Source organism: Corythoichthys intestinalis, chromosome 15 (genome assembly GCF_030265065.1).
Source record: "Corythoichthys intestinalis isolate RoL2023-P3 chromosome 15, ASM3026506v1, whole genome shotgun sequence".
Classification (NCBI taxonomy): Eukaryota; Metazoa; Chordata; class Actinopteri; order Syngnathiformes; family Syngnathidae; genus Corythoichthys; species Corythoichthys intestinalis.
This window is the reverse complement of record NC_080409.1, coordinates 11,565,806-11,590,615: the sequence shown is the minus strand read 5'-3', so window position 1 is coordinate 11,590,615 and position 24,810 is coordinate 11,565,806. Positions and strand designations below refer to the sequence as shown.

The 24,810-nt window shown below is 41.0% G+C and overlaps 1 protein-coding gene across 3 annotated transcripts in view; it reads left to right on the top strand.

Moving 5' to 3' along the window:
• The first annotated feature begins 1,698 nt into the window (after positions 1-1,698).
• Positions 1,699-24,810, top strand: part of pgfb (placental growth factor b) — a 44,922-nt gene continuing 21,810 nt past the window's right edge. For all 3 annotated transcript variants that reach the window (XM_057860069.1, XM_057860068.1, XM_057860071.1), the window contains exon 1: positions 1,699-2,084. In XM_057860069.1, the coding sequence (XP_057716052.1) occupies positions 2,022-2,084 (63 nt within the window). In that variant the 5' untranslated portion in view covers positions 1,699-2,021. The remainder of the gene's footprint in view (positions 2,085-24,810) is intronic.

Here is a 24,810-nt window from a genome sequence, read left to right as displayed (position 1 = left end):
AGCACCAAAGCAACCCAAGACCATCACATTACCTTCATCATTGTCGACAGATGACATCAGGCACGCTTCCAGCATTTTTTCATTTGTTTTGTGTGTCAAATTTTGATTTGTCTGTCCATAACACTTTTTTCCAATCTTCCTCTGTCCAATGTCTGTGTTCATTCATTCATTCATTTTCCATGCCGCTTCAGTGTATGTGTTCTTTTGCCCATATTGATGGTTTCATTTAATTTTCCAGTCTCAGATAAAGCTTTTTCCTTTGCCACGCTCTCGTCTCTTCACTGTCGACATTGACACTGGCGTTTTACGGGTACTATTTAATGAAGCTGCTAGATGAGGACCTGCGAGGCATCTATTTCTCAAACTAGAGACTCTTATGTACTTGTCTTCTTGCTCGGTTGTGCAGCGGGGCCTCCCGCTTCTCTTGCTACTCTGGGTAGATTTTGTTTGTGCTGCTCTCTGAAGGGAGTTGTACACAGTGTTATAGGAAATATTCAATTTCTTGGCAAGTTCTCATATGGAATAGCCTTCATTTCTAAGAACAGATTGTCGAGTTTCACGAAAGTTGTCTTTTTTTTGGGGGGCAATTTTGAGAGTTTAATGGAACCCACAAAGGTGATGCTCCAGATACCCAACTAGCTCAAAGGAAGATCAGTTTTATAGCTTCTCTAACCACCTAAACTGTTTTGAGCTGTGCCAACATAATTGCACAAGGTTTTCTATTCATCTATTATCCTTCTAAGGCAACGAGCAAGCACAATGTACCATTAGAACACTGGAGTGATGTTTGCTGTAAATGGGCCTCTTTACAAAACTCCATAGATATTGCATTAAAACCGGCTAGAATAGTCATTTACTACATGAATAATGTATAGAGTGTTTTTCTGGTTAGTTTAATGTATTTCCATTGAAAAAAAATGCTTTTCTTTCAAAAATAATGAAATTTCTAAGTGACACCAAACTTTTGAACGGTAGTGTATAACATTTACAATATATGCAGTACAATATTTAAAAAATATATCGTGTCATTTTGGGGTGAGGGTGCTCCTTGCTACCCGTTAGCTTAGTGCACCTAGTCACCCAGGCCCTGGTTTTTCCTCGTGTTCTGATTGTTTTACTTGCTGCTCCTCTGCCCGCTTTGACTTCGCGAGATGTTTAGAGAGTGCGTTCTGTACAATAACACAAGGCGTTGGAGCTCTTCAGCCCTGTTGAAGGAATGCCTGGAAGCCCACAAGGAATCCTTTTCGTTCCAAGGTTTGTGCAAACAGAGAAGATTAACTCAATGTGTCAACAGTAATGGAATCTCCCCCTATTTTTTGTCTCTTCAACCCAAAATCACTGTGCATTTCAGAGCCACGGGTCACCAATGAGGCTTTCTAAATGTTTACCTGCCCCCCTTTGAGTGGCTCTTACAGGGGCTCTCATCATAGTGAGCAGACCGGCGTAAATCACCTGCTGTGTAGTCTAGAAATCAGGAATAAAGAATTCTCATCTGCAGCACAGGTTATGTTTGCATTTCATAGTTCATCATGTGGCGGCTTAGAGGGCCGTGAAAGACCCAGAAGAAGGAGGAGGAAGGGTGCCTGAGAAGAGGAGGAGGGGTGGATGAGAAAAGGAGGTCCTGGAAGAGGAGGGGAGGGGATACAAGTGGTCAGTTGGAGAAAAAGGTAGTGAAGGCCAATTAGACCCATGTGTGTCTTTATGTGGCAGGACTGCAACTTCAAGACAATTTAATTAGTTTTTTTTAAAAGAAAAATTTCAGACTTTTTAATTATTTATCATCATTATTATCATCATTGATTGTGATTTGTCTAAACAAATCACCGTGCGGATCTACTGCAGAGCCTCTGCATTTCGGTTTTTATAACCATTATTCATGTGACACGCAGCATTTGAGCAACAGCTTTGAGGAACAATTGCAACTTTTCTCGTCCAGCTGCCATTTTTGGTTGGCTTGTTTTGCAATCTCGGATTGATTTAATCTGATTTTGACGTGGATCCATCATCATTGGGACCCGAACATGAAACTGTGCTCGGTCGGCGAGGCCGCTTTGACTCTTTTTCTTCTGTTCGCACCTGCGCAGGTAAAAATGAGCATACTCGAGTTCTTTACAATGAGTTGCAAGTGGTCAAAATTGAAAAGGAAAAAGAAGGTTTTGATTTGTTTTTCTTTCCGTCAATTACAGAAGTACTGTACATTGCTGCCTCTAAAAAATAAAGTATGATGTTTTTACATGATAGTTACCATCTTTTTCCATTTGATCATGTAAAAACATGATAAGTATCATGTAAAAAACATGTTAGTTATCATGTAAAAACATGATAACTATTATGTAAAAACATGAAAACTATCATGTAAAAACGTGATAAGTATCATGTAAAAAAGTGAAAATTATCATGTAAAAACGTGATAACTGTCATGTAAAAACTTGATAACTGTCATGCATAGACGAGATAATTATCGTGTATAAACGTGATAGTTATATGCAATCGTGATAACTATTCTGTAAAAAATTATTATGTAAAAACGTAATAATTACCACATAAAAACGTGATAATGTGACAATTATATAAAAACGTGATAACTATCATGTAAACACGTGGTAATTATTATGTGAAAACATGTAAAAAACTGATAACATGTAAAAACGGGATAACAATCATGCGTAGACGTGATAATTTTAGTGTGTAACTATGACAATTATGTACAAACGTGACAACTGCCATATAAAAACGTAAAAATATGTAAAAGCGTGGTACTATCATGTAGAAACATGATAACGTGACAATTGTCATGTAAAAAAGTGATAATTATCATGCGAAATCGTGATAATTATGTGGTAATTATCATTTGAAAATATGATGTAGATATGATTTCAAAAATTGAGTTATCATGTTTTTACATGATAGTTATGTAAAAACGTGATAACGATTACGTAAAAACAGGATAACTACATAATAACGTGATATCTATCATCTATAGACATGATAATTATCGTGTATGAATGCGATAATTATGTACAAAGTGATAACTATCATGTAAAAATATGATAATTATCTTGTAAAAAACTTGATAACTGTCATGTAAAAACATGCTATCATGCATAGACGTGATAATTATCATGTATAACATGATAATTATGTACAAACGTGATAAATGTCATTTAAAAATATGATAAATATGTAAAAACTTACTATCATGTAAAAACGTGATAACGTGACAAGTATCATGTAAAAACGTGACAGGTATCATGTAAAAGAGTGATAATTATAATGTAAAACTGTGATAATTATGTGATAATTATCATTTGAAAATATGAAAACTATCATGTAAAAACATGATAAAACACGTTTTTACATGATAGGTATGTAAAAATGTGACAATTATGTGATAACGTGAATTATCATGTAAAAACGTGATAACTATCATGTAAAAATATGATAACCATGTAATAACGTGATAACTATCATCAATAGACGTTCTAATTTTCCCGTATAAACGTGATAATTATGTACAAACTTGATAACGACCACGTAAAAATGATAAACATGTTAAAAAATGTGATAGTGTTTATATTTTAACTTAATTATCATGTAAAAACATGATAATGATCATGTGAAACCTGTGAATTTAGCCTGGATTTTAAAGGCAATTGGTTCCATTTGTTTGCCGCACGAAAAGTAAATGCTGCTTCTCCATGTTTGGTCAGGACTGGCCTAGGTCCTTTGATCTAAGGGCACTACTGGGTTTGAAGTATACTCTCTGAACATGTCACAAATGTATTCTGGTCCTAAACCCTTCTGAGATTTGGAGACAATCAATCTAAATAGTGTTTTGTAGTCTATTCTCTGACTGGAAGGCAGTGTAGTGTGCTCAAAAGTGGTGTAATGTTTTCAGATCTTTTAGTTCAGCTATTTGAATGAGATGTTAGATGCTCTTTTTGGAAAGTCCCGTTGAGAGACCGTTAGAGTAATCCAGTCTATTGGAAGTGAATGCATGGATGAGCTTCTGCTGGTCTTTCTGAGGGAAACAGTAATCCAACAATAAATGAAGTTGTTTCTTTGCAGCATGAAGTGCTGGAGCATTTGCATATAGATATAAGAATTTGTATTTCGTGGCACCTGCACCCTTGCTGCTGCTCCTTCTAGTGAGTAGTTGGAATGTACTGTAGTTTGTGTCATACTTTTTCATGATTTTTCAAATACCACAATGTGGTTGTAGTTATGCTTCGTCCTTCATTTTGTGGTTGATACAGTGGGGAGAACAAGTATTTGATACACAGCCAATGGGAAAACCCATTGGCTGTGTATCAAATACTTGTTCTCCCCACTGTATGTGAAGCTGATGGAGTGAAGTGTGAGTGTCGATTCGTCATTATGTGTTAGAACAGGGGTGTCAAATATACGGCCCCCGGGCAGAAGTGCCCCGCCAGGGGTCCAGTCTGGCCCGCGGGGTTGTTCCGTCTGACAGGCACGTTGTACCTCATTCATACTTTACATGCAGAATCAGATGCGTTAATTTTGACATTGGCACCGTAAAACCATAGCTTTGTGATTTGTGTGATTGAGTGCGTCCACTACTGCTCACTTTCATATCTGCAGTTGCAGTGGTTCATTTGCCCCCTCCCAGTCAAAATGTGTTGGACGTCAAGCACCCTCAATGGCAGCCAATGAGATAACAAGGTGACCCATGCATGCCACAAAAGATACAGAAAGTGACACCAAATCAACAGGAAGCTACACGGAAACGCCCCAAAATCAACATTTCGCAATCCATAAATGCCAAGAAATCCTAATGAAATGATCCAAAATTGACAGGAAGTGACCCGTAAGTATCGTAGCAAAATGAACTCACTGACAACGATAGACATCCAATTCACCTAAACTGGAAGGAATGGCAGTGAATGCTCATCTTCCAATGCCATTGACGGCGCTCGACATCCATTTTGACTGGGCGGGAAGAATGAACATTAACATGGACATTAATAGATAAACATGATCAACAGGGGTTCTAAGATTGATCCCTGTGGAACCCCTTCAATGTGTTTAACTCCAATGTTGCCTGCCCTTCGAATCTAAATGAACTGGACGACTAGCGCCGTCAATGTTAGTTAGTTAACTTATTAAGGTAAGAATAAACCAGTCCGAATTAATGTCAGTCACTCGTCCGAATGAATTTGCCACCCATCCATCCATCCATTATCTTCCGCTTAGTCCGGGGTCGGGTCGCGGGGGCAGCAGCTTTAGCAGGGAAGCCCAGACTTCCCTCTCCCCAGCCACTTCAGCCAGCTCCTCCGGCGGGATTCCAAGGCGTTCCCAGGCCAGCCGAGTGACATAGTCTCTCCAGCGTGTCCTGGATCGACCTCGGGGCCTCCTGCCGGTGGGACATGCCCGGAACACCTCTCCAGGGAGGCGTCCAGGAGGCATCCGAACCAAATGCCCGAGCCACCTCAACTGGCTCCTCTCAACGCGGAGGAGTAGCGGCTCGACACCAAGCCCCTCCCGGATGACCGAGCTTCTCACCCTATCTCTAAGGGAGAGCCCGGACACCCTGCGGAGGAAACTCATTTCGGCCGCTTGTATCCAGGATCTTGTTCTTTCGGTCACGACCCACAGCTCGTGACCATAGGTTAGGGTAGGAACGTAGATCGACCGGTAAATCGAGAGCTTCGCCTTTTGGCTCAGCTCCTTCTTCACCACAACGGACCGGTGCAGAGTCCGCATCACTGCAGACGCTGCACCGATCCGCCTGTCAATCTCCCGCTCCCTCCTACCCTCACTCGTGAACAAGACCCCAAGATACTTGAACTCCTCCACTTGGGGCAGGATCTCATCCCCGACCCGGAGAGGGCACTCCACCCTTTTCCGGCTAAGGACCATGGTCTCGGATTTGGAGGTGCTGATCTTCATCCCAACCGCTTCACACTCGGCCGCGAACCGCCCCAGTGAGAGTTGGAGGTCACGGCTTGATGAAGCCAACAGCACCACATCATCTGCAAAAAGCAGAGATGCAATGCTGAGGCCACCAAACCGGACACCCTCAACGCTTCGGCTGCGCCTAGAAATTCTGTCCATAAAAATTATGAACAGAATCGGTGACAAAGGGCAGCCTTGGCGGAGTCCAATCCTCACTGGGAACGAATTCGACTTACTGCCAGCAATTTGCCACCCGTGTTACAAAAAAAAAACCTAACAAGAGATTCAAAGTCAACTCTGTAGAAACGGTGCAGTTACTAGCTAGGGAAAGAGTGACAGCAGTATCAGCTTGTTGTCAATCATCCTGATAATTACATAAGATAATCATTGCCTGCTCACCAGAAGTGGGTAGGCTAAACAATTATTTTACTCAAATAAGAGTAGCAAAACTTCAAAATAATATTACTCAAGTAAAAGTAGTCGTAGAAAAAGTGGAATGATGGACAAAAAAGACTCAAGTGCAAGTAAAAAAAGGTATTTGGTGAAAGGAATACTGTACTCAAATAATGAGTTGTGAGTAACTGCTTACAATGTCAGATATATTTTTAAACAATAGTATTTTTTTTTTTTCTGGCGGCACGGTGGCTGGGTGGTTAGCACGTCCGCCTCACAGTTCTGAGATCAAGGGTTCAATCCCGGGCTTCGGCCTTCCTGTGTGGAGTTTGCATGCTCTCCCCGTGCCTGCGTGGGTTTCCTCCGGGAACTCCGGTTTCCTCCCACGTCCCAAAAACACGCATGTTAGGCTGATTGAACACTCTAAATTGTCCGTAGGTATGAGTGTGTGCGTGAATGGTTGTTCGTCTCCTTGTGCCCTGCGATTGGCTGGCAACCAGTTCAGGGTGTCCCCTGCCTACTGCCCATAGTTGGCTGGGATAGGCTCCAGCACCTCCGCGACCCTCGTGAGGAAAAAGCGGCATGGAAAATGAATGAATGAATGGTATTTTTTTCACTGCACATCACCTGTTATTATACTGTACTATAACCGGTTACATGACCTTATTAGCCCAAAGAAATATACAAAAATCATCAAATTTAGACTACAAAAAGAAACATTAGCCATCCAAAGAGAATGAGTGCCATCCAGTGTTGCTTTTGGCAGCCCTTTTAATTTTCATCTTAGTCTTTTGGACGAAAATACTTATTAATCATATTTCAAAAGGTGTTCGTTTTCGTCTAGATTTAGTCAAAGAAAACTCAGAAAATTTTCGTCTAGTTTTAGTTGACAATGACTCAAAATGTCTTTGTAAACTTCAAAAGTTTTATTCATTCATTTTCCATGCCGCTTATTCCTCACGAGGGTCGCGGAGGTGCTGGAGCCTATCCCACTATCAGCCTATCCTACTTCGGGCAGTAGGCAGGGGACACCCCGAACTGGTTGCCAGCCAATCGCAGGGCACAAGGAGACACACAACCATTCACGCACACACTCACACCTATGGACAATTTAGAGTGTTCAATCAGCCTACCATGCATGTTTTTGGGATGTGGGAGGAAACCGGAGTTCCTGGAGGAAACCCACGCAGGCACGGGGAGAACATGCAAACTCCACACAGGAAGGCCGAAGCCCAGGATTGAACCCTTGATCTCAGAACTGTGAGGCAGACGTGCTAACCACTCAGCCACCGTGCCGCCTCAAAAGTTTTAGTCCATGAATAAATAAATAAGCAAATAAATAAAAGGTTGCCAAAAATTTTGAATGAACAATGAATGACAAACAACACACCTGAATCAAAATAATCAGGATCATTATTAGGCTTCTGGAGAGGTTGCTGATGACATAATCATTTGATTCAGGTGTGTTAGGGGAGAGAGACGTGGAAAACACGACAGGAAAAGTGGCACCGAGGTCCGGATTCAGAGAACCCTACGCGAATATAAGACGACCCCCACTTTTTCAGTCTTATTTCAATGCAAAAAACACCGTCTTATATTTGGGCCAATACGTTAATACAAATGTTGAGGCACAGGCGACACAGAAGACGTTTGCGGAGGTGTTTGAATCTTTAAAAACGAAGACAAACACATTTTGAAATGACTAAAGTATGACTAAAACTAAGAACTATTATCGTCCAAAAGACCAAGAGTAACACGAAAATTAAAAGGGCTGCAAAAACAGCACTGGTGTCGATTATTTCTGCTTCGTTTGTGGCAGTGAAAGCTCTGGTTTCAGTCCCATTGACGGTGCTAGGCGTCCAATCCAGTCAAAATGAATTGGACGTCTACTGCTGTCAGTGACAGCCAATGAGTTCATTTTGGGACATTTCACATCACTTTCTTTTTCTTTTGGCGCATTTACAGGTCTCTTCCTGTTGATTTTTGGTCATTTACACAAAAGACTGGCTGTGAATGCTCTGGTTTTAGCGCCACTGACAGCGCTAGACGTCAAATCCAGTCCAAATGAATTGGATGGATGTTAGCCAATGGACTAATGTAAACAGTATTCTCATGGAAGATTTTGGTAGCGCAGCGATTTTTTAAATTTTATTTATTTATTTTTTTTTAAACAGTGACAACGTTTTAAAATGATTATTGATTCTTGGTGGGAGCATATCGATCACTTTTGGGCTGCAAAATATTGCGATATATCACCATTTAATTATATTGTCACAGCCCTACTGTTAATAGTGTGGTTTTCCTAGGTTTTGTTTATACTTGCTCCAGTGAGTGACAACACATTTGCACATGTAGTACAGTTCTATGGCAGCAGCCACTTTAATACATAAACATTAGATCCCTGCGAGTGTCTTGTTTTCCTCTTGCACACACCGGGTTGGGATTTCTGCACAGTGACCTACAAACTGAAAGGAGTGGCAATGTTGTGGTATTTCTCTCCAGTTGTAATGTCCTGGCCCTGGGGACAGTCGCAATCAGGAAATATGGATTTCTACTTCCTCCGGCAGGGAAGATGGAGCTGTGGCGTTTGGGGCAGCCATCTACTCAGCAGACTTTCATCTCCCATCTGGATGTAATTTACTGTGGTTTACACAGCGAGAGCAGCGTTTACTGTAATGGAGACCGCAATTACCACCGCTCAGCCTTATCTCAAGACCTGTCTTGTGTGTGCGTGTGTTTAAATAGGGCTGCGTGCATGTGTGTGTGTGTGCGCTTTGCGTCATGTTGAACATCTGTACATGAATTAATGGAATTGTGTCGAGGAAATTGTGTTCATCGAAACCATTTATCAGTGGTGGAATGTAACGAAGTTAGTTTCTGTACTTAAGTAAATTTTTTGTGTATCTGTACTTGAGTACAAATATGAAGTGGTACTTTTTACTTTTACTTCACTACATTTTACAGCACGTATCTGTACTTTTTATTCAACCACTTTTCAAATTGTCACCTGCGTTACACATTAAATTTGTTGTCCTCATTGTGAATTGATAGTTTCGTTTTCATGCCTCTGGCGCAATCTATACAATCCAGCTGTGGCCTGCATTACACAAGCAGGGGGCGTGGTTCGAGGGCAGGGGGCGTGGTTGGCATTTGACAAACGTGATTGGTTATTGAAAGCAGAGGGTTAGGTTGATGGATCATGAACGAACGCTTGATCTGATTGGTCGTTGACAGCAAGGGACAAAAGCTAGATCTTTTTAGAACTAGATACGTAGATATTACCTCTAAATACCCCCCTAAATCTCAAAATAACTATCAAAAAACATGTATGATGCGTCTTTGTACCGTCCTCACCAAGACTTTGGAGCTAGACAGCGAGCTAAGCTCCGAAATGACGATGACTGATGTCCGTGTGGTTTGCTAACTTAATTCAGCTGCTCATGACATCAACAGTTTCCACAACCAGGGATCAGACCGCCAAGGTCCCCACCTTGGTCTGCTACCCGATCCACATTGTACCGGACCCTGCAGATTTAACCTGTGGGTGGGGGGTCCACTGGACAACGAGCCCATGTATCCGGTTCGGGCTGTGCTGGCCCCATGGGCGAAGGCCCGACCACCAGGCGCTCGCACACGGGCCCCAACCCCAGGCCTGGTCCCGGTACTCCTCCGGGTACACTTACTCCTGTTTTTATTGTCCATCAGGGTCTTCTGAACCGTTCTTTGTCTGACCCTTCGCCTAGGACCAATCTGTCATGTGAAACACTACCAGGGGCAAAAGCCCCCCGACAGCATAGCTCATAGGGTCATTAGGGCACTCAAACTCCTCCACCACGATAAGGTGACGGCTCACCGAGGAGACACTCCTCAGCCTCCCGTGGGAAAGTCTACGCCAGGGTACTTCAAAGGAGTGTCCGGTCGATAGTTGAACCTCAGATTGAGGAGGAATAATGTGGTTTTCGTCCTGGCCGTGGAACCAAGGACCAGCTCTTTACCCTCGCGAGAGTCCTTGAGGTGGCATGGGAGTTTGCCAATTCAATCCACATGTGTTTTGTGGATTTGGAGAAGGCTTATGACTGTGTCCTCAGGGGCACCCTGTGGGGGGTACTCTGGGGGTATGTGTGGATGGCCCTCTGCTAGGGGCCATCCAGTCCCTCTACCACAGGAGTATGAGTCTGGTCCGGTGAGGGTTGGACTCCTCCAGGGCTGCTCTTTGTCACCGGTTATGTTAGTGACTTTCACTGACAGAATTTGTAGGCGCAGTTGGGTGGTGGAGGGGGTCGAGTTCAGTGGTGGGAGGATCTCATCTCTGCTTTTTGCAGATGATGTGGTCCTTCTGGCTCCATCGCACAGCGACCACCAGCTCTCGCTGGGACAATTTGCAGCCGAGTGTGAAGCGGCTGGGATGAATATCAGCACCTCCAAGTCTGAGGGCATGGTTCTCAGCCGGAAAAGGGTGGATTGCTCGCTCCAGATCAGGGGTGAGTTCCTGCCCCAGGTGGAGGAGTTTAAGTATCACGGGATCTTGTTCACTAGTCAAGGTAGTTCGTAGCGTGAGATTGACAGGCGGATTGGAGCAGCGTCCGCAGTGTTGCAGGCGTTTAACCAGTCTGTCGTGGTGAAGATCTCACTCTCAATCAAGAAGAGCTGAGCCAGAAGGCGAAGCTCTCGATTTACCATTCAATCCACGTTCATACCCTCACCTATGACCATGAACTTTGGGTAATAATCGAAAAAAACAAGATCGTGGATACAAGCAGATGAAATGAGTTTCCTTCGCAGAGTGGCCGGGCTTGGCCTTCGAGAGCTCAGTCATCCGGGAGGGACTCAGAGTAGAGCCGCTGCTCCGCCAAGTCGAGAGGAGCCAGTTGAGGTGGTTTTGACATCTAGTTAGGATGCCCCCTGGACGCCTCCCTCGGGAGGTGTTTCAGGCATGTCCAACTGGGAGGAGATCCTGGGCCTGACCCAGGAGACGCTGAAGAGATTATATCCCTTGGCTGGCCTGGGACCGCCTTGGGATTCTCCGAGACGAGCTGATGGAAGTGGCTAGGTAGAGGGCTGTCTGGGCCCCTTTGCTGAAGCTGCTGTCCTCGTGACCCGGATTCGGATAAGCGGGAGACAACGACGACGACGATGTCATCAATACTTGCAGAATGAAATTAAAATAAAAATTCATCATGTCTTTAATCATGTATTTCAGAACTTGTGCAACACAACACGGCTCCTGTCTGCCGCAGCCAAAGCCAATAACGACATGCCAAAAGAAAGTAAAAATTGTACCGCACTTCTCTCACCCTGTCATCAGTCACATGGTGCGATCAGGAGCAGCGTCCAATACACAACCGCCACATTAGAACCCGATTCGTTAAATCATTATTGCTTTTATTCATTATATTACTCCGATTTGTATTTATAATTTATTTGTTTTGCTATGAGTAATTGCAATTTGTAATCGTTCCAACAGTATTTATTAAGGATTTAGCGTAGGTTTTTGGGCTGTGTAACGAATTAATTGAATTATAATGTATTCTTATGGAAAAATCCCGACATACGACCATTTCGACTTACAAATCAGGTCCTGAAAACAAAATTAAATTCGTTTGTCGAGGTACCACTGTGTTTTATATACACTTATTAACATTATACAGTATATACACAAAAATAGTATGTTAAAAATGGGGGGGACATTACTTTGCGGTCGGTCTACAGCAGTGTTGTTTTCGGCAGCCCGTTTAATTTTCGTCTTACTCTTAGTCTTCTGGACGAAAATACTTGTTAGTCTTAGTCATATTTTATTCATTTCAAAATATTTTCGTCTTCGTCGTTTTAGTCAACGAAAACTCAGACAAATTTCGTCAAGTTTTAGTCGACAATTACTCAAAATGCTTTTGTCTGTTAAGTTTTAGTTCATGAATAAATAAATAAATATATAAATAAATAAATAAGAGGTTCCCAACAATTTCGAATGAACATTGACAGATGAGCACATACTGTAGTTATAAAGTTTATCACCATCTTCGTGATGATATACAAACTCAGCTGGAAAACAGTACATCATTTTCAATGAATTAAATTCACCTGGATGCCACAAACTCTATGTAAAAAGTTTTCCAAGAGTTTAAGACAACACGCTAATGCTAACGCAAACGCAATGCTCAAGCTAGAAGTTGCATCTAGTGTGTGATGATCACTCAGCACAGACCTTTAGAGGCTAAAGCAACTTGGCATATCTAGCCAAGATAAGGAAAAAAAACTTACAACGCAGCACGTCACATGAGTAACATGACCAAACACTGCTACGATGCGTGATAACTACACATACTGTATGGTGAGAAAATGTCACACATTGTGAACTTATGATGAAAACTATGACAAATGTTCATCTCGTTCTAGTCGGACAAAAACTGGCATCCATCTCGTTATGCTTTAGTCTCCCAAAGACACGTTTTCAGCTCGTCACGTCATCGTCATAACAAAATTGTTCGTTGACTATATATTTTCGTTATCGTCATCGTTGACGAAAAAAACACTGGTCTACAGTAATACTAATTGCTTTTTGGAAGGCATTGAGTTCATTATGTGTCGCTTTCTTGTCATTTTAACATACTTACAGGTCACTTCCTGTACATTTTGGATCATTTCCTGTTGATTTTTGGGCATTTCCAGGTTCCCTCCTGTTGATTTATTGTCAGTTCCTGATGTTTTTTGGGCACGTTTTTGGGTCACTTCCATTGGCACATCCATTTTGACTGGTATTGTAATGAGTATTGGGTAGTTTTACGGTGCCAATGTTAAAATAAAAGGATATAGTTTTGTATGAACTGTATGAATGAGCTACCTCGTGCCTGTCAGGCAGAACAACCCAGCGGGCAATATTACACCGTCCTGCCGGATTGGGCCACTTCTGGCCCACGGGCCATGCATTTGACACGCCTGCACGAGCTCATGTACATGCAACAGGAAGCACTCTCCGCATGCAGATCATGGTTAATAGACACAGTCGCTGGCCTTCAGCTACTGTGAGAATTAATGTTATGGTCACGGTGTCGATTATGCGGCATCTGGTGCTCGTGGGATGAAGGACGGATGAGTGAGGAGGGGTGGTGAGCTCTGGTTCTCATTCGTCTAACTGCCGCTGTGTTTATATTCACTTGTACTGCTTTGATGGTGCCTCTGCTTCTGTGTGGTCTCTAGAGTTAGGACCAGAGGTTGGTAGAGTAGCCAAAAATTTTACTCATGAAGGAGTAGTGTTACTTCATAATAATATTAATCAAGTAAAAGTAAAGGTAGTTGTCCAAAATGTACTCAAGTACAAGTAAAAAGTATTAGGTGAAAGTACTCACGTAATGAGTAACATTGTGAGTAACTGCTTACAATGTTGGAGTTATTTATTTATTTTTATTTTTTTTTAAACAATGGTGTTTTTTTCCTCAGCTCAAAGTTTTCTATATGAACTGTTATTATTATAGTTTGAAAAAGAAGACTATTACCTACTTTGAATTCGGGCTAGAGCAGTGTTTTCCAACCTTTTTTTGACTCACGGCACGTTTTTACTTTGGGAAAAATCTCGCGGAACACCACAAACCAAAAATGTTCCAAAAATATTTTCTGTAGAGTATATTTAATTATAAAATAATTTCTCAGTATGTATACTTACTCAGTGTGAAACTTGAGTCTGTTTAGATCAGTGCTTCTCAATTATTTTCTGTTACGCCCCCCCAAGGAAGACGTAAATGTTTCGCGCCCCCCCCAACTCTCTGCCGCCACTGTAAATAGTATCATTCGTCTATATTACTATTATAAGTACGCCTCAGCCTAACATTGTGTCCTTTTTTTTCTATTAAAGAAAAAAAGTAACATAGATCAACTTATAATAAAGTATAACTTTTTTAACATTGTGTTGCTTGTAACAGAAAAGACTTAATGCGCATCAATTTGCCTGAAGTTAAAAAAAAAAAAAAGTCACATCCAAACTGTAAAAATACACTCAAGGTACATTTTTGACCATTTGATACTGAAAAATAAAATGTAATAAAATCAGTAAATAATAACAAATTCAAATTGATTAGAAACATTTACTCTTCAGGACAACATGCCAAAAAATTTGACCGAAAAAAAACAAAACTGAATAGAAGGGGGGAAAAAGGTCTCTGGACAGAAGGAAAGTTTTTATTTTCGCTGATTCACCACAGTGCTCACTGGTTTACTGATATAACACTGACAAAGCGGGACGATTGTGACAATTGGCAATATTCGGCACATTTTCGCTGAAAAACAATCAAGCGGCCTATCAATGAGATTGAGGTCTAATGTCTTTAAGTGGCGTCTTAACTGATTTGGCTTCTCCGCTATAATCATTTTTAGACTCAGTAAACAGTGGTCTTTCCTCATTTCCCACTATATTAAAAGTCAAAGGCAAACGGCCCGAAAAAAGCGCATTCTCGGCGGCCGAGGGAGAACCGTAGGTGAGGGCGGTGGTCGTGACGATCCCAAGCCGAAAACGGCACTTCTCGGCCGGACACGTGAGAAAGACAGTGGGTCGCTGGCTGCGTGAGTCCAGCTCTGCATGAGTCTCTTCCGTGTGCTCTTGCTTACTTCAAAAATACTGCACGCACTTTGAAAATGAGAGCGCCACTGCCACCCACGGAGTGGATGTGCAAGTACACTTTATTCTAGTACGGCAAAAAAAAAAAAAAAAGCATGTTCCCCGAGGTCACTCGCGCCCCCCCTGGCATCGCTCTGCGCCCCCCTGGGGGGGCGCGCCCCACCATTTGAGAAGTACTGGTTTAGATGAACACAAAGTCGATATCCTTATTCTTCAACAGCTCTCAGTCGCTGTTTTTATTTATTTATTTTTTTATAGCAGTTAGGTTTGAAAAAGCTCAGAATTATCAGACAGGGGGACTTGAGCAATGTCTTTAACCACATCAGGGCCGAGCATCTCGCAGACAATGGCTTTGCAGGCAGGTAATAATGTCTCTGTCATGGTGTGGGACTTTTTGGATTTAGCAACAAGCTTTCTCATTTACCTTCGTAGTTTTTATCAAAAAAGTTGCTTGTTACTCTGTGTTTTCACAAAGGCGAACAAAATAGTCCATCGAGTAGTTTTGAAGTGACAATTGTTTAGTTTGGAGATGACGTTTAGGATAGTTGCTCGTGTCGCGTTCAAGAACTGCTCGGATTTCTAGCCGTCAGCCATTTTGCTGTCGTTGACAATGTGTTGGAATAAAAAACAGGAGGAGGATTGACGGTTGTCACATATGGACAAAATAGAAAGGACACTTTCCAGTATATTGACACATGACGAGTCTAACCAAATAATGTGCAGTAGACGTGCTGGGGTCCACATTGTTGCGGACAGCAGGGTCGTTGATGGCTAGAAATCAGAGCAGTTTTTGAACGCAACACGACCGAGAACTTTCTATTCCTTCCTACTGCAACTCCGCCCGACAACGTAAAAAAAATACAGTGGTACCTCTACATACGATCGCTTCGACACACGAACTTTTCGACATCCGACGTAAAATTTGACTCGCCATTTGTTTCTACATCCGACGACATGCTCGAAATACGACGACAATGGCAGCACCGCAGACGAATGCACGACGGATTTTCTTGTGTGACAAATCAACACAGGTTTCAGAAAAGGTTGGTACAGGTGGTGAAACAAGGAAAAAGTTGACGCTTACCTTCTAAATGAAGATGCAAATGACAGAAAAATATGAGCGTAGGGTGGGCATCCGTGAAATGGCTCAACAATACATCTCCACGGTCCTCCTCCGACCATCGTTCGCCAGTCTTTATAAGTTAAGCTGACAATTCTTATTGTGGTAACATCTCCAGAGAAATCGCCAGCTTCGCCACGTTTTCATCATTTCTTTCACAACTTATTCAACACAAAACGCCTGCTGTCTGCCGCAATTGACGATGTTCTCAAGAAAGCATTGAAAGCGAAAGTAAACTTTCACCCGCTCCCCTCCCTCTTTGTCACGTCAGCGCCGCGGTGCCTTCAGGTACAGAAAAAAACGTCCGCCTTATTAGAACCCGTTTCGTTACACTATTACAGGAATTATTATTATTATTATATTATTAATCCGATTTGTATTTATTATTTATTTGTTTTGCTATATGTAATTGCCATTTGTAATAGTACCAGCAGTATTTTTTAAGGATTTAGTGCAGGTTTTTGGGCTGTGGAACGAATTAATGGAATTATAATGTATTCCTATGGGAAAATCCTGCTCGACATACGACCAATTCGACTTACAAACAAGCTCCTGGAACGGATTAACTTCGTATGTAGAGGTACCACTGTATTGTAATAGCCCCGAATGGGGAAATAGAAAGGAGAGGAGTCGGTGATGACTTTCCCACTTTATTGTGGCAACAATTGAAAATAATAAACAAAATAACAGCAGCATCCGCAACATGCGACCGCTAACTTAGCTCTCACGCCGTTCTCCCTCCCTCCTAGCTTGCTTCCCGTGACGTCACCACTCTGCAGTCTGATGACCCCTTCAAGGGCACGCTCAGTTGCGGACATTACAAAATTTATATATATAAATGCGACATTAGACAATTTCTCGCGGCACACCTGATGATCTTGTGCCGCGGCACACCGGTTGAAACACACTGGGCTAGAGAACAGAAATGAAGCATTATTCGTCTAAATAGCACAAGTGCCCTCTAGTGGAAAAAACATATTTCCTATCATGAAATTAAAAGGATCATATCACTGGGTTTACGGGGTCCATCGGTACCAAGTAAAATCTGGGAGGGAAGTTAAAATCTGCACTTTCCAGTCATGTCATGTCATGACAGCAGCGCTCTATGTCAAATACTTAATTTCTTATGGTGCTTTAAAGAAGCCATGTGATTGAACAGGCCGGCGTGATCATAGAATGGCAAGCTTGGGTCTGATTGGTATAATGGAGTCATGTGATTATTGTTGCAACGTCTCATTGGTGAAACTGGTAGAGCAAATGCTGGCATCACTGGCAAAAAAATAAATAAAAGTAAAATCTAATATGTAGAATAAAGAGGAAAAATGCAACGAATAGCTTAGCCGAAAGTAGTAGAATAAGAGTAGCATTTCTTCACAAATTTACTCAAGAAAAAGTCAAAAGTAAGGTGTAGTAAAACTACTCTTAGTACATTTTTGTACTTAGTACAAGTACATTTTTCTCAAAAAGTTACTCAAGTAAATGTAACGGAGTAAATGTAACGTGTTACTACCCACCTCTGCCGATGGTTGGAGACCACTGTCATAGGCCATATATTGAAGCTATATCCTTAGTGTCTGTGCGTTACTACTTTGATATTGCCTCATAATGTATGTAGAATGAAGAATATTGTAGTCATGTACCAAGAAATTTTGAATGGAAAATGTTAGAAAGGTTCACGTTATGTGTTCTTTTCCAAGGTAACAATTCATAGGTCTTCCTGTTTTGGTCTCCAGTCACACTCAATAAGTGTTTTGGGACTGAGAAAGGAGTGTGCCAGTGCCGAGTGCAGCCACTTGTTGAGATGTGCGAGGGAATGTTGATGTTGATGTGTGTGTGTCCATAAATGAACGTGTCCAATCCACAAACCGAAAATAATCCTAAACAACGCCCAAACACACCCTTCTTCTGCCCACATCCCGCCCTGCGAGAGTCGGCAAACTTTTGTTGACTTGTGATACGGTGACCTCTGTACGAGTCTGCCTCCTCGCCTGAGTCTGTTTCTGTTTCGCTTTGCCGTTTGATCGCTGTCGAGCTGAATAAATTGTCAACTTGTGCTTCGAAGCCTTTTTCCAGCTTTCAGAATGGAGTCAATGCAAGGGGTGAAGACTAAGGTGAACGCGTGGAGTTTGGCCTTTTGGCCGGGTTGTTGGATTCCTGCTGGCCTGGGTCATTGAAGCTGCGCCAGTGCGGGTCCAGCGGTTCAGCTGGCGTGATTCCGGCAATCTGGCTAAAAGGTCAGATTCTTTCAGTGTACATATGTGTCAAGCAAAAGCTTCAAAAAACACAATTGCCTTGTTCGCTGTCTGTCAAGCTAAACAACCTAATGTTTACTGGGGACAGAACACGTCATATTAATAAACTAAAAAAAAAAAAAGGTACAGTTTACGCAACAACAAAAAAAGCGACTACAGACAAAATGGCGGACGAGACGTCGTAAAGTTGAAATCACAAAAGTCGAGTATGAGTAACCTGGGGACTACCATTAGTGTGGAAAATATGGTACATTTATTAAGAACTAAGGTCAAAACATTTTCTAAATTCACAAGCTTCACTATTCTGCCGGGTATCTTAACAAATGGATAGGTTGTCGAAGGTCAGCTACGTATATGGGAGTGGAGAGCAATGAGTCCTTGTGTTTGACAAGAGCGAGTCAAGAGTTGCAACAAGCTGACTGACGTTATTGCAATGGACAGAGCAAACTCCCAGCGTTGCAAGTTGGTAGTGTCCAATACCGTAGCTTCTTTACTAAAAGCTGTTTCTGCTGTAACTTGATGATCTGTCTGCTCTTGTTATTCGTGATCGCAAAACAATCCATCTGCTACATCAGGGCTGACCACATTTGAGGAGTTGTGTCAGATGGGTCATACGTGGTCTGAGAGAGCTCGGCTGTCTCTGACAGATTTATTTTGTTCGGTGAACTCTCCCTTTTTTTGTGTGATTTCAACACATACTGATAGAGATAACGGTAACATCTTGGCACACACAGGTTGTGAAATTCTAGGTGGATATAGTAGGTCAATATCTATGTTGTTTTTTCTTCTTCTTTTCATTAATCTTATTCTCCTCACTTTTTCTTGATACACACTTTCACCAAGCGACTCCATTCCAACTTCACCAGATTCGAAAGATTCCTGCCACGCGAGCTTCAGTACAATTTTGCCAAAAATTCCCAGTTCTTCCAAAAGATTTTTATGACCCAAAAATTCCTATTCATTTCCTATGGCACATTCAATATTTCACCAAAAACTCACATGACATTCATGTCCTTCAACTCCATTGACGCCCATCTATATTGATACCGATGACAGCCATACACGTCCAATTCAACTACGGCCATGTACATCTATTTCATTGACGTCCATGTACATCCATTCCAATTACGTTGATATACGTTGACTCAATTGACGCCAATGTACATCGATGCCGCTGACGTCCATGTATGTCGATGCCATTGGCGGCTATATGCGTCAATTCCATTGACAGGGAATGGCCTAATATTTTACCAGAAGTGAACCTGAAATGTCCTCAAGTCAACAGGAAGTAATCAGACATAAACATGGAGAGACACTAAATTAACACTAAACACTAACACTAACCAACAGACCTGATATCAGCAGGAAGTGACCCAAAATGTCCCAAATCACCAGGAAGTGACCTGATATCAACAGGAAGGGACCCAAAATCACCCCCAAATCAGCAGGAAGAGAAATGATCAACAGGAAGTGACCCTAAAACGCCGCCAACCTAATAGGAAGTGAACTGATATCAACTGGCAGTGACCCCGAAAATCTCCCAAATCAACAGGAAGTGACCTGATATCATCAGAAAGTGATGCCAAATTGCTCCCAAGTCAACAGGAAGTGAACTGATCAACAGGGAGTGAACAGATATCAACAAGAAGTGACACGAAAATGCCCTCAAATCAACAGCAAGTCATCTGCCATCAAAAGGAAGAGACACCAAATCCTCCCCCAAATCAAAAGGAAATGACCTGATATCAACAGGAAGTGAACTGATAAACAGGACGTGACCCCGAAACCACAGGCGCAGGTTTGCAACTTTTCAGGATTCTCAAATTGTCCCCACCAACTTTTAACCAACCTTATTTGCATTATATAATGCGTTCAGTTATATAGGTAATTTAAATTGTCTTCCCATATATTGTAAGGATAGAATAGACCCTTCCATGATTAAGTGAATTAATTTCATTATGTTCAGACTTACATTTATCCCTTTTCACTTGCTGAATGTGCCGTCCATTTTCCCCCTCAAACACACGTTGGATTGGCTGATGACCCCCCACCCTCTCCAGCCACACTGACACACGCACACACACTCAAACAGCCCCAATAGATTCTTATCAACAACATGCCACCCCTTTCGAAGAGGAGGGATATTAAAAGGTTTTTGGAGGGTCAGCAGCAGTCATCGTAAATAATGTAAAAAGACATCAATTGTGTGGAAGTGGGGAAACACCACTAGTTTTGCTACTGAAAGTCTGACCTGCATCACAGGTAGAATAACAATAAATTGTGTGAACTTGCTAACCTACAAAACTACGGCGATCAGGCCAGTTTCGACAGGGAACAATGAAGTCAAGATAGCCGTTCCTCATTTGTATCATTGTATTTATTATGTGCATTACCGTAATGCAACGCTCTGGCTTCAGAGTGCAAGTCCCTTTATCAAAAAAGCTTTATCAAAAAAAAAAAAAAAAAATTAAAAATTAAAAAAGGATTAAGAGCTATCCAAGAATGGGTTCTTGGCGTTGTCTCTAGACCTCATAACCACAACACCGTACATAATATTGTCCACTTCAGGGGGACACTGACATTAACATGAACTGACATGAACAAAATCTGAATGAAATGACGGATCAGAATTTCATGAGACCACTTTCATTCGAGTCTTGGGCTAGTCTAGTATGCCTCAAATGTAGCTTGGTCCTTGGATATCTCAGATTTTTTTTTCAAAAAAATTTTCCCAAATCACTTTTATATTACAATACTTTAGTTAGAGTCTAGGGGTGCTCCAGTGTTCCCCAGAAGTGGACCCATTCTTGGATAGCTCCAGTTTTTATTTATTTATTTTTTCTTAATAAAGGGACTTGTACTTGAAAATGTTTCTTTTGTAGTTTTTGAAAAGGTTTGAATCGAACTTGTAACACCTGAACCAAAACACATGAGAGTTAGTATAAGTCAATACAGATTTATTTTGCATACGTCATTTAGCCTATCAATTAATTGGTTCATATTCATGAGAAATGTCGCCCTGACCCTCGCTCAATAATCTGTTTGGTCTTAGTAATGTCCCGTCCTCAGCAAAAAGTCTTCATGCAGGTTATGCTGTTATATCATCCATACCAATGTTGAGACCAAACCAACGCCCATGCCCGAAACGCTGCCAAATCAAAAGGAAGTGACCTGATATTAACAGGAAATGACGCCGAAATGCTCCCAAATGAACAGGAAGTGACCTGATATCTACCGGAAGTGACCTGAAATCAACAGGAAGTGACCCTGAAGGAGTTTAGCTTCCAAAGCAAAGCTACTATCGCAATTTCTGTAGAAATTGCATTTTCTAGTCATTTTTGTTCTTGTTATAAAGGCTAGTTGAAGGTAGAAATGGCCTTCTCTGAATTTTAATAAACTGTTTTGGTTTTGTAAAATGCCAAAGGTTGTTCACTTGATGCAGTTTTTGTAAATATATTACTGTATAAGCTTATCCGAATACCCAGGTTGTTGTGGTATTAACATTCTGAGCCTTTTATTGCAATTGAAAAAAATCTTTATCAACCAGATGTTTTACATCATAGAAGCAGTGACAGGAGATGACTAGTCAAGCTTGAGTAATGGCTTTTAAAGACACATCATTCCTTCTCCAGTTCAGGAAGTCAAAATGTTTGACCAATAGAGGAAAATAGCCACGATGAGCTTTGAGACCTCTGTGAGGAGGATGATAGTAGAGTGATGCAAGAAACCAAGAAAGTCAGAAAGTGCTCTTTTTTTCAACTCCCACACAAAATTACTCATAGCAATACCGTAAATAATGTAAGGAGGAAAGAAATGTCGATGTGCCCACTCATATAAACTTCTGAACTAATTATCTGTCGTTGACAATGATAGACAAGCCAGACCTGCTCTAAAAAAAAAACTGTTTTTGCACTGAGAACACAGTAACATTGACATATTACCACTTACTACACTGAAACTAAGAAAGCAGATCCGACTTTCCTACTGTTGTAACTGCTTTAATCCTCTTTAATAATTAGCTCATTGGCTGCCTTAGATGCCATCCATACCATTTGGACTGGAAGGGATGGCAACAGGTGAATGATCAGTCCAAATGAATTGGACGTCTCAATGGTGCTGAAACATGATAATTCACTGCCAGCCCTCTCAATTCAAATGATTTTATCTGTGTCTCATTACATTTAGAACAGCCGCTGTGGACCGGAACCAAAAAGCCCTTGTGCGGTCACCCGGGGCAGAATTTTACTTTTGCTGATCAGCAGCACCAACCAAGTAAAATTACTGGTGACCAGTGTTGTTAATCTTATGTTAAAAAAGTAGTTAGTTACAGTTACAAATTACACTTCCCAAAAAGTAATCAAGTTAGTAACTCAGTTACTTAATTGTAAGAGTCATTATTTACTCAACGAAGTAACTGATGTTACATTTCGTGTTCTACACGTTATGACATTATACATTCTAAACATTTTTCACATCAAAGATGTTTAATATTAACTGATTAAGGAATAAAAACTATACAGTATACAGTATTTTAGAACATTTGGTATTTATTTGCATCAACTACATATATATATATATATACATATATATACACATATATCACAGCAGAGGCCATTGTCTGCACTGCAGAAATCTTGACGTTATCCTATTTTTGCATGCCTTTTAATTTGGTCCAGTTGTAGCCCAAAGGCTCATGGCAGTTATACGTCAACGCTATACACTAATTTATAATATTCATACACAAACTGACTGTTTCAACGCAAGAGCAGATGAAGAGTGAGAGTTATTTATGGAAATTATGATAAAAGGGCCAAAGGAAAGTATCCGTATAGAAATAGTACATATTATTATATATAATAATTTTTATTTTTTTTTCAAAATATGTTATCATTCGTAGTAGAGGGTTGTATTGCATCATTTTCACTTCCAAAGCCCTTAAAAACAAATAGGCCTACAGTATATAAATGGTGAAAACTTGAGTTGTCCGGTAATGACTTTTTAACTGATAATCCGAAGTTGTCCAACTCTGAAAATCTGATACCAATATCAAACCGATATATATGGTGGTGGACATAACATATTATTGCTAATTGTATTGTGATATCTCACTGGATGATTTAATAATGATAAATGTAACAACTTTAAGGTTTTCCAGATAAACATTCTTTTAAAAATAAGAGAACAACTGAAGTTATGAGAAAAGTGCCAATATTGCACCACTATATATATGCTTCAACTCAAAATACTCCAAACATCAGTTTTCTAGATCATGTTCTCTGAGATCATCCTGGAAAGTGCCAAGAGTCAGAAGGCACTGTCATATCACATATGGCTGACACAAAACAATCATTGGACCAGAGTCAAGACAATACCAATGAATGACAATTCCTAAGATGCATTTTACACAGATTTTTTATTATGAACGATGTGTTTTATTACTTTTCTCAGAGACTATTTATTTCTGGTAATGCAGTAGTTGTATGTGATGGGTTTATAATTCGTCATTTTTCATTGATTGTTCATTTTATATGCAAAGGATCTTTGTATATATAACAAATCCTAAGCATCTTATTTTTAGAGATATCTAGAGGTCAATCTAAGCATAGCTGCTGTGCTAAGCTACAGTGTATCACAAAAGTTAGTACACCCCTCGCATTTCTGCAGATATTTAAGTATATCTTTTAATCTCTGCAACAATGGTGACAGCACTCCTGTTACGAGTCACATGACATTTTGGAGGGAAAATGACAAGCAGTACTCAATTTGGACGTTCAGGGATGTACGTAGTTCCCATGCGTTGTACTCACTTTTGTTGCCAGGGGTTTAGTTATTAATGGCTGGCTATATTTTGAGTTATTTTGAGGGGAAAATAAATTAACTCTATTATATAAGCTGCGCACAGACTACTTTTCGTTGTGTCAAAGTGTCATTTTGTCAGTGTTGTCCCATGAAAAGATATACTTAAATATCTGCAGAAATGCGAGGGGTGTACTCACTTTTGTGATACACTGTATGACGAGTCCGTGTACAAAGGCTGGAAGTTTGTAGAACTTTTAAGCCAACATACATATTTGTGCAAAACCGATGCCTATAGTATTCTAAATGATTTTTTTAGGCCGATATTATCGGCCACATGAACGCACACGTTCATACATTACTTAACAATGGAATTAACCGAGACCGCATCTTTAGTGATGTGGTCTCTGTTAATTGTGAAGACCCATCATCTAAGTGACACATGTACAACACACTAGCTGCACTTCAATGGGAGGATCTGTCATGTGAAGGACAGTGTTATGGCAGCAGGACATTCCTGTTTAATCACATTGTCTGAGGAAAATGTGAGTGCTGACTGATGGTATCCTCAAACTTGTTTTGCTTCATAACAGGAAGAGGATGCATTTTGGACAGATGGTCCGAAAAGCAGCATCATTAGAGAAAGTCACTGTGTGTCAGCTCACTGTTATATAACTTGCAAAGTAGTAATTGTGTTAGTGTGTGCCATGGGCGTCTCCAGACATCAC